The following is a 10,881-nucleotide window of genomic DNA, read 5'->3' as shown; positions in this document are numbered from 1 at the left end:
ATTACGTTTGCGTTATTTCATCGATGATTGACAAAAGTGGAATAGGATTATAACTTACAATTACTGTAAAAACGTAGCTACCCTCACCAAGAATACAGGCTACTTAAAATTTGTAATCCGTCCTCATTTTCAATATATATAATCATAGTTGGTAATTAAAGTTAAACACGGGTATTCTCGAGCGAGCATGACTGTGAGTGCGTTCATGGGGTCATCATGTCATGGGTATACCTATCCGTTGATGCAGATGTACATGAATGTCAGTGGGTGCAAATATACGTGAGTGCAAATGTACGTGGGTGCAAATAGACGCGGGTGCAAATGTCCAGGCTGCAAATTTCCGTGGTTGCAAATGTACATGGATGCAAACGTTCATGGGGGCAAATGTTCGTGGGTGCAAATGTACATGGGTATAATCTATAAGCGGGTGCTAAAATCTATGGGTCCAAAAGTATGCAGGTGCAAATCTGATTGTATAAGCCTTTTTCCAGATATGCAAATCCAATAATATTTTATATCGGATTAAAAAGAGGAAATTAGGTAGGTGATTGAATAGTAGGGTAGGGAAATACCACTGGGTGCCGCTGTAACAGTCTGTCTTAGATCTTACCTAGTCGATTGTATGATACAACAAGAGATGCTCAGATATAAGGGATCAAAGGTTAAATGACTTTGCCAAAGTGCGTAATTTCCGGTGGAATTACCTCATTTTCAACAATAACTTCGACAATTGTTGTCACCTTGACTTTCTAACATAAAGTTTCTAACCACCCCATCTGGCTGTAGCTGTGATCTGTGAGGTGAGGTTTTAAAACAATAAAGACGTCGGCTGATTATCTAAATTTATTCAAAATTCAAGATTCCTTGCAGAATGACCAAAAACTTTTATCATTTTCAGTACCGCCAGTCCAAAATCGCCCAATTATGTAGTTGTTTGATTTTCTCGATGCTTCAAAACAGAACTCTGTGCTGGAAACCCATATTGAAAAACATTTGCTCATAAAATAATGAAATTTTGCCACTCACAGTGATCAAGATCATGCAAAAAATATATATATACAGTATATGAAAACAAAAATACGTCAGCGGCACAAGTTTATTAACTCCATACACACATACCAGCATGAATCAAAATTCTCTACACAAGTCAAGTAAATGCTAAACATGTTCAAGCATTCTGATACACAAGTTTCCTCTTCTTAGATAACTCTTAACAGCTGCCTAAGACGTAAAAGGTAAAATACGAAAAAAAAATATAGAGCATAAAAAGTGAACAATGAATGTGAAAGAAATCTTCTCTACAGTCGGATAGTTTGTTTCAGTTTACATGGCTTTTAGTTAGTTTTATTCATTTCTTTTGCCGTCATATTGCCATACTCTCAAGAATATTTTTATAATATCTGGCAAAAGATTTGTGAGGTCCAATCAACGAATATTGAAGACAAGTTTTTTCGCTCGCCTTCATCGCAAACTAGTCCAAGTACTGTATCAATGGGGCAGTTATTGCAACGATTGTATTACAATTTTATTTAACATGATTCCCTTTTACTCTTGTTCTTGGCAAGAATGCTTCAAGTAAAAACAGATTTACCTCAAAGCTAAGTTTGGCTGAAAACGAATCAAGTTTTTTTCGCTGCAAATGCATTTAACCTAAAGAATGAGAAAAAAACATAAATATTCATAAGTTCATACTCTTTCCAACGACTCGTTTGCATAAAAAAATGTAGTTAGGAACGATTTCGTTAGCCGCTCTTTGGTTTTTGCAGCATTTCAGCCATTCTTCGTTCTCTGTCTTTCATCAAATTTTCTACCTCGGTCAGCATGAATTGCAAAGGATCGTCTGGTCTTGCATAGACCATGTGTTCAGTGATTTCCTGTCAATGCACAAGTAAATTGCATTTATCTCCACAATAACGAAGAACTTTATAAACATAAAGCAATATAAATGAATCCTATTTTTACCCGATTAAAATTTCTCCCTTGAATGTGTTTAGTAAGGCTGGGAATTTCAGGGAAAACACATTAACCGTTAACCGGGTAAAATTAACCGGTTAACCGCAGCGTGACATTTCATATAATAATTTTAGCTTGTTACGTCACAATGGTTTCAAAGCAATTTCGCGATACCTTATCCCGATATCGCTCAAAATTATTCACGAATCGAGATAGTTTCGTGATCGCTCTGCTGCAAGAGGTATGCAGCCTGTGTAGGAAATACGGAAGTATTTTTGTAATACCCGATTCCGTTATTAAAAGTCATTTATGTGACAAATTTCTTAGTGTATGATGTGCAAATTCTACATTGAGATATACCGGTATAAAGAAAAACAGCACCAACTACGCACTTGTTGGTCGACATTGATTATACGATTTTGAAATAAAATCGTGAACAATATATTTCGACCGAAAACTGATTCATATTAAATACTGTCAAATTTTCATAATCAGCAATCTTGGTACTTCAATTATTTTTCACACTTATTAGGTCCTCACCAATACACTTAGCAATATTCTTTTGAATTCAATTCCACGGAAGATGAATTTGCTGTGACGTAATCATTTTTTAAAGAATTGTACACGATAAAGATGATTTAAACCTGAGATGTCAGTTAACGGTTAAAATAAATCGTAACCGTTAACCATCTAAAATCGGTTAACCATTTCCAGCCCTAGTGATTAGCGATGCCTGGAGAATTGAACTACATACAGAAATCAAAGTACTGACTGAAATGTTCTATTCTGTAAAGATAAGGGCTGTAGACTCCGAATATTTGCTTGCATTGGCGTCGGAATTGCATTTTCGGACCTCCCGGTGGATGGACTTGGTCACATATTTTGATCTCTCACTTCCACGATAATAAGGTACCATTCGAATAAAGTTCCAGATATTTTCAAAATAGAGTTTGATACAAACATGTGTAAAAAGTCCTTTTGAATTACGATATTTAGACTCCGACTTCAGCTTGGCATGTGCAATCAATTATGATAGACTGTTAAGAACAATTAGTAAACATGGTGCTTTTGAGTTTCTGTAGAAAATTGGCCCTTTTTCATCATTGCTAACAGTCTACACCTCCTTCTACTCTTGACTTCATGAAATTTCGAATTCGACTGCGGGTAGTTTAAAAATACGACTCGGACTCCAGCGAAAACATGCCAGACTCCACGAAACAACTGTTGGAACGATCGCAATTATCTCAGTTGCAGTTGCGCTATACCCAGGGACAACGTCCCTACTGTTGGAGTAAAAATGATGAAAGCAGTAAAGTATTGAACGAGGGCTTGAGCTATACTATGACGACCCTACTCTGAAACCAATAATCGCATCTTTATTTTAACAATATATTGGAAGTCGACTGCTCAAGTGCCATTGACTGTGTATTTGACTACTTCGTTTTAATTTAGCCAAGCATACCGGGATTGCATTTCTCGTAAAATATTACATATGTTGATCACGTCATTTATTCTACACCAAGAACAAAAACTCAATGAATTATCATTATTCAACCTATTTCTGTGTTACTTCTAATAGCTTACCCTAAAGACATGCAGTATATGATGCTTTTCCATATACGAAACCGCTCTTTCGTATGGATCTTCATACTGGGGTATGCTTTCTGCGTCTAAAACATCTCCAAACGAAGGGTCTGCCGAAGATGCTGGTGCCGGACTAGGCTGTAGATCCGAAGTTTCAGTTAAAAGTACTCGATTTTCAGTCGTCGCTTCAGCCATTATCAAAAATAGAATTGACTAATAACCATGCGAATTTAAAACAAATACGTCGTCTATATTCTGGACCGAATTAAATTTATTCATAAATTTAGCCAGTGCGATCAAGTTTAGCAGTACTTCTTTAGGGGAGTTTATCGATTTTATGAAAATAAAAAAAAAATTCAAATTTTGCTTATCCAATGGAATTCCAATGTTTATACAAAAATTTCTTTTAACAGGAATTACCTGTGTCAAATTTTCAAATCATTTCAAGAAAACGTTATACGATTCCACATTTCTAAACTTGTTTTTAAACTAACATGCGATTCTCCTTCTAATTTCCCTAAAACTCTAAGATCTCTCACACTTGCCTTTTACAAATTATACCACCGTCAGGCTCGACTTTTTGCTGAATAGGATTCCTCAGCCAAATAAACTACCATTAGCTATACTTGTAAAGCAAACACCGAGAACGGAAGGTGATTGAATACAAGTCGTAGGGGCGAATAAACACACACGATATGCTTTGTCACTTGTCAGGACAGCCATGTAAACAAAGCCAGTATCAGAACACGCTGCTACCTACGATATGACTAAACAGTACAGTGCAATATTGTATTTTGTGTCGAGTATCGTGCTGCCTCAATTTTCGCCCCACGTAATTATGCGCGGCGATACATTGTTCTGAAGCACAGAGCTATCCAGTATTTCCATGGTAACGTTAGTCTCGAGTGTCATCATCCAAGAGAATGGAAGAAAGTCATATATAACGGGAGGAAGGCAGTCTTTCATCAAGAACAAAAGGACCGTGTACTAGTGAGAGTGATAAATTTGACCGACTTTTAATAGACCGGGTACGAGGTAATCTGGCACGGTAAGAGCGTAAATATTCAATGAAAGCAAGTTACTTAAAAAGTCATAACAACTTTTGGCGGGTTTGAGACCCTTACCATTGTTTCTGATGTTCAGCTGGCAAACTTATGGGCGGAAACACATACCAATGGTAGACCCGTATAAATTAAAACTTAATTTCCTTTTATACAAAAAGTCACCGGAAAAGAGCCATAACAAAATTCGTGATATAACAACACCAATAGCTCATATTATCATGACTATCAACCATTATATTTCATAGTAACCGCTGATACGAGCTATTATTCTTTTAACGGACCGGAATGTTCCTGAATAATGAAGATATCTGTGAAAGCACAAAAAACTATACCATTCTCCGAATTTATTGAGAAAATTCACGTCCTTTATTTCGACCTAATAAGTACAAACAATTTTGTGCCAATTCACGATCATATTTTCTAAGAAAGTCTTATTTTCAATACAAATTGCCTATTCAGAAATCATTTTTTGAAAACAAACTCAGAAAAAAAAATCAGTATTTATCATATTAATAGGAATAGTCTTCGTCTACTTCATCCATTGAAATAGAATGCTCTGACAAAGTACGTGTGACAGCAATACATCTTCCTCTGTTAGGCAAACCGCGAGATGGATCTCCTTTATTTTCAACGTGACAAATGTATCTGAGCAAACAACAGATTAATTGAAGTAAAAATGAAATATAATGATAAAATCTACACTCATGATTGGTTTAGTCCAACTTAGAACATATAGACTTATCTATTGTATGAATCCGGCAGTCAAAATAAATGACCATCAAGATGTTATCACAGATGTGATTAAAATTATCAAGAATTTCTCTGAGAATCGGCTCATAACAGTTTTCTTGTGTACGAACGGTTACCAATATAGTTAGTAGCCAGTACCTATCTATATGAGATTTTTCGATATATAACTCAATTAACAATAAAAGACGATAAAATAAAAAAAAAGTTTTATTACCCATGTGGACAATCCAATAATATATCTCCCTCCTCAATCGTGGTGGAGCATATCTCACCCAATGGCACCCCGCGGTGGGACTCAGCCAGCATTTCACCGGGGAGAATATTGAATTCCATACTGAAGTATAACTTATATTTAGTATAATACGATACCATGTACAAGTAAAATTATATAAATTGTATACTGCATATATATATGCGTCACCAAACTCAATCCGAAGAAAAAGGCACGTGACATGTCAGGGTATAATCAACTTATTCAGGTAGTTGTCAGCCCAATATCAAATGAAGATTGACGCAATACTTGTGCTGTTCAATTCACCAAGACTGGAAGAACAACTAATTGGCAGTGAATTTCACATTGAAGAAATTGACGGATAGGGCAGTTGCAGTAGAGTTTCTCGATTGAAACGTTTTCAGAAAAAGCATATTTGCAGAATTGAGCTAAAAAGTCTTATCAAAAACCTGTCAAATATAAACTTACTTTCCCTCGTACTCATCGATGTCATTATCACCAACGTCATCTATAGCAAAATTTGATTTTCCGTTTTTTGTTTGCCAGTCTATGATAGGTGGCGGATGCACAACATTTGAGCAGGTGTAAATGCATCCGTTGTAACAACAGCTGCGGCCGTGACCCTGTTATTTGAATAATTGACAACGGTAATAATTGACAACGGTAACAATTTAGTACAACGGATACAAATATATATATACAAGCTAATTTTCGGCTAATGTTGATCGAATTGAATTTTGTCTTTCGGAGCTATTTTGACTACTTACTTCTTTGAAAGTATTCCATTTGACAATATGAGTACCCACGACTTCATACTTAATAGTAATATCAAATTGTGAAGCAGTTTTATGAGAATATAATACGTTTAAAATGAATTTTGGCTCAACCCCCAAAAAACTATTAAAAGTAAAAAAAAACTTAATTAAACATGCTTTTGTGGAGTAGTGTTAGCAATATATACATTGGTACAAATTATAATCCATTTTGGTGTCCTTCAGGTTAATTAGAATGAGTTTGGTTATTTTTATTTGTGTGGGTACTCAAATTATATAATTCAAACAATAGTATGTTGGAGTGAAACAAATATACCGTAAAAGTCGGGATTTCAAAGGTATCACAAACATCACGTGCGAACAGGAAGAATTCTATTAATTTGTTCATAGCATTAAGTTGTTGATGCGTTAAAACATACACATGGTTGGAAGATTTCAACTCTAATTTGGGTAGCGAGTTCAAGATAAGACGTAGATAAAAATGCTTTATCCACCTAATGGATAGGTTTTGTGGTTTTTAAAAGCATTATACCAAGATATCAAGCGTTTTTATCACGCTCTTTGTAACTTTGGTATGAAATTTTATTAATAGATTAATCTCAATTTACTTTCTCTACACTTAAAAAAATGTACCAATTCGTAAAATTCACATTCATATATCCGGAACAATCTTAATCGGGTTGTTTCACATATTTGGTTTTCATAAATGACGTCCGTATTTTTTGTGCACAATAATTGGATAAAATTGGTCACGCCTTAGCAGGATTAACTGAAAAATACATTTTCAACATATTTTTTCAAAATTCCATGCCAGGATAACCATAAATATACTGTTTATTGTTTATTTAACTTTCTTTGAAACATTTCAGACCGAGGATCGAAAATGAATTAACATCGTCCATATGGAATTTAAGAAGGTATCAAATTAGAATTAATAAACGTTATTTCATTACTTTTACGTTAATTCGTGATCAATACATATTATTGCAATATTCTGAAATCGAGCATATTTGATCGTTTATCTATTTACATATGTCCGTGATCACACAAATTTTTAAAAAGGCAAAATAATTGTGAAATATCTGTGAGCATCAATGAGGCATATTAATTTGAATAAGTAAACTTATGATAATATTCTGAGTTATTACTCGAAATACTCGAGGTTATGCTTGTTATTAACCAATTCGCGATATTTTTACCACGCAAATCAAATAAAAAAATTCTGGGAAGAAAAACTATAATACAAATCAGAAATAACTGAAAAATTTTCTACATTTTTTCACACATTTTTTCATACTGAATACAAATTCATAGCATTCTAAAATTGTACTAATACGATGTACAAGAACAAGGCAATGATTATTTTATTTAAATGGTTCCATTGCATTTGAACCCACGTACATCTGAACCCATGACAAGTGCAACTGCATACTATCGCACTTATGAATTTTTTTTCGTTTTACGGATATTTGAACCCATACTCACCCTAACCCATGGGTTTTAGCACCCGCATATAGATTGAACCCGCGGATATACGCATGTGTTCAAATGTACGGTCACCGATTTAAATCTACATTATTGAAGTGTCTTATATGCGGTACTACCGTATTTCTTAACAAATACTAATATTTTTTTATAGTTAAATCATTTAATACGCAGATTTATAACGTATAAATGGAGAATCGATTTTATATCGTACAAATATCAATATGTTAATGAACTATAATCTCGTCGTAAACATAAAATTTAGATTCATTTCCAACATGATGTTCGACATGTTTACATCCAACACATTTTAATGATTAAACATCATGCTTGAAAATATAGTTACCCGGCACTCTCTGTCCGACTCACATGGGTCAACAGTGCAAGCATCGCTGGCTAATCTTGTCATGGGGGGTGGACATCGCGTGACAGGCTTCGGTGATTCTTTGTCGTTTTCTCTAAGCCGCTTGCTAAGGTGGTGATAATGATGATGCCGCGTTGCGCTCCGTTGCACCCGAAACGTGTGACCGAATATTTGAAAAATGTCTTCGTTTTCACCCTGTCAGCACAAAATATCATGCACGATAATAACAAAATACGTGTTGGAATGTACCTTTTAGGCTGTGAACCAACTTATGACCATTTTTCTATACATATATACATTAGTTGATAAACATACTGCCCACTGATGGTCCCGACATTCACGATCTTCTGATCATCATCATATAGCTCGGTACTGACAAACTTATTGTCTTCAGCCTCATGGCAGAATAAAATTGAAAAAGTTTTCTATTTCACATAAAAATCAACTCAAATTATCTACCATACTATCAATTTTAAAATTGCATGAGGTTCGTAATGGAACCTTAAATATATATTTGTTTTTCTACAAGAAGATTTTTCCAAGTTAGTACGGGTGTTCATATAAACTTTTGCATATCCCAATTTGTGTATCTCTATCAATCCGATCAACTGAAATTTAGTTCAAACCGATTTTCCTCTCATATATCGGCAATCAGCTGTACCAATAAAAAGTAACGCAAAGTATCTATAACCAAATTCCAACAAGGTTCCTGTGAAAATACTAAGCTAATTAATGTGACGTACCTGTTCTGTATGACAAGTTGCTCCATTTGTTATGGCATGCCTATATCCTTCTGTAATTCCTATAAAATATCCCATGAGGATAATTAGAAACCACTTTTTATTGCGAAAAAATGTATTAATTCCTCGACTCCTCAATCGTTCAACTTGAGATTTATTGCCTACATCTTCCTTACTTGTTGAAATTATATATTCACAGTAATTTAACCGATCACTAGTTGATTGGACTTCACGTATTGCAGACTCCTTTTCTTTACGTTCATCGGTTATTCCACAGAACGTAGAATGCTGTTTTGTTGTAGTCATTTTGTCTTTCATCTGAATACGCATGGGGCAACAGAATGGGTAAGCTGCATGTTTGTTAGCATATAAGCTTAAAGATAAATTTTCTACGCTCTTCCCACTTGCATATTTAGGACTAAATCAAATTATGCTGCAAGAGTAACACATTGAGAAGTTGAAAATCTCTCGAATTTTTTCACGACAGAAGCATTCGTCAGGGCATTTAGCAGTTATACAATAAGATTTCTCTTTTGTCACTAAAAACAACTAATTTAATATTTACTGATTTTTAAGCGTTAATTCCTGAATTTTATTTCGCATTGGAATATTAACGTTTATTTTTGCAACGAATGCTTCGTGAAAATTTTCAGCCTAGTCATAAGCGCCGTTCCCGTCACTCCGTTGTACAGGCAATGCAGCATCGCATTCCGCAGCGTTTCGGCGGTTTGCGGCAAACCTGCGAACCGTAATTGCTTGAAGATGTCGTGCGAGTGCTTAGGCCAGCATATTTTTGTACTGACGGAGCTCTTTTTATTACTAGAGATTATAGTAACAGTTTTCAAAGTCGTGTCATGCTGTTATTACACTCGACAGTGAATGAACACGAATGATCTTTTTTAAATTTTCAAATCACCTACGAGCTTTCATAATTAAAACAGGTGATACAGACATGAGCCCAAAATTTGAACAAATGATTTGATTCGATGTGGTCACGTAGATGGACGGGGACGGAAGACGCAGCTATTGCTATCAGTATCGTCCGTGCTATCACTTAGGCTATGTGCCTTTCTTGAATGAACAAGTCCTCCTTCTCCAAAAGACCTAAGATTATTAGTGATTACTAGTGAATACTAGATAAACTTTTTCAGTGACTTTAATTTCAAAGTTTAGTTAATCTAAATGTTATTCTGACAATTATAACCCAACACATCTTCCATGTGGTTTAACTTTCATAACTTTTAGCTCACTGGAGTCGCTTGAGATTATCACGACCGACTACACAGAAAAATAGCACGTTTCAGCCGTAGGGTATCAACTTGGATATTTCGATAAAATCACAGCTGTTAGGACTAACATTACTAAATATTGCGCTACATAAAAAATATTCAATAAAAATGCCATGCAAAGGTTCACCTCATCGTATAATTGGATTGTGCTTTGGCATTCAAACTGGGAGATAGCAGTATTGTATAATCGCCGCAAGTTACATAGGCATTGGTTTGATGAGAGCCAGGCAAGCTTTTTGTGTCAGACAGGCATACTTTAAAATTGCTTTGACTTTTGTAGAACAGATTTTAACTTAACTCTTCGGAACAAACCGTCGATGATAAAGCACCAAAAATTCCGACTCGTAGGCTAAGTTTTTAGACACCCTGTAGCCTACGTGTCAAATAAATCATATTTTTATTCTGCAGAACCTACTATTGAGTCATGTGTAAAATGGACATTCCACGTAAAATGATGATAAAAAAATTTAATTTTCTGCTCTGTCTTACTTTGATATGATTTTTTTGATATAGATTCTGGATTTGTCTTGAAAAATCTTGACCGTCAAAATCTTCCTTCAAATTCGTGTTGAATTGCTCGCTTGGGGGCAATAGAGAGTCGAGTGCTACTGATGTTTCAAAACTTGTAAAATTCCAAGAATGGACAA

The 10,881-nt window shown here is 35.0% G+C and overlaps 2 protein-coding genes across 2 annotated transcripts; both read right to left on the bottom strand.

Annotated features, from left to right (window-relative positions):
• Positions 1–662: 662 nt before the first annotated feature.
• On the bottom strand, positions 663–4,255 carry LOC120325818 (testis-specific expressed protein 55-like). The gene is made up of 2 exons (XM_039391981.2): positions 3,538–4,255; positions 663–1,874 (listed from the first exon to the last, which is right to left on the bottom strand). Exons 1-2 carry the CDS (start codon positions 3,730–3,732, stop codon positions 1,743–1,745), a joined length of 327 nt encoding a protein of 108 aa, XP_039247915.2. The 5' UTR covers positions 3,733–4,255; the 3' UTR covers positions 663–1,742.
• Positions 4,256–4,930: 675 nt separating this feature from the next.
• Positions 4,931–9,497, bottom strand: LOC120326482 (uncharacterized). The gene is made up of 5 exons (XM_039392784.2): positions 8,949–9,497; positions 8,188–8,400; positions 6,052–6,206; positions 5,566–5,685; positions 4,931–5,246 (listed from the first exon to the last, which is right to left on the bottom strand). The coding sequence occupies exons 1-5, from the start codon at positions 9,273–9,275 to the stop codon at positions 5,111–5,113; spliced, it is 951 nt and encodes a 316-aa protein (XP_039248718.2). The 5' UTR covers positions 9,276–9,497; the 3' UTR covers positions 4,931–5,110.
• Positions 9,498–10,881: the final 1,384 nt, after the last annotated feature.

This window comes from Styela clava, chromosome 4 (genome assembly GCF_964204865.1).
Source record: "Styela clava chromosome 4, kaStyClav1.hap1.2, whole genome shotgun sequence".
Taxonomy (NCBI): Eukaryota; Metazoa; Chordata; class Ascidiacea; order Stolidobranchia; family Styelidae; genus Styela; species Styela clava.
Note: the sequence above shows the minus strand (reverse complement) of the source record. Positions and strands in the feature narration are given on the sequence as shown.

What these genes read in the sequence shown, in the direction of transcription:
- LOC120325818 (XM_039391981.2), bottom strand. Translation starts at nt 3,732, where the DNA reads ATGGCTGAAGCGACGACTGAAAATCGAGTACTTTTAACTGAAACTTCG. An exon ending in ATATACTGCATGTCTTTAGG is followed by an intron (nt 1,875 to 3,537) that starts GTAAGCTATTAG and finishes GTGCATTGACAG; the next exon opens with GAAATCACTGAACACATGGT.
- LOC120326482 (XM_039392784.2), bottom strand. Translation starts at nt 9,275, where the DNA reads ATGCGTATTCAGATGAAAGACAAAATGACTACAACAAAACAGCATTCT. An exon ending in ATCGATGAGTACGAGGGAAA is followed by an intron (nt 5,686 to 6,051) that starts GTAAGTTTATAT and finishes GTTATACTTCAG; the next exon opens with TATGGAATTCAATATTCTCC. An exon ending in TTATTGGATTGTCCACATGG is followed by an intron (nt 5,247 to 5,565) that starts GTAATAAAACTT and finishes TTGTTTGCTCAG; the next exon opens with ATACATTTGTCACGTTGAAA.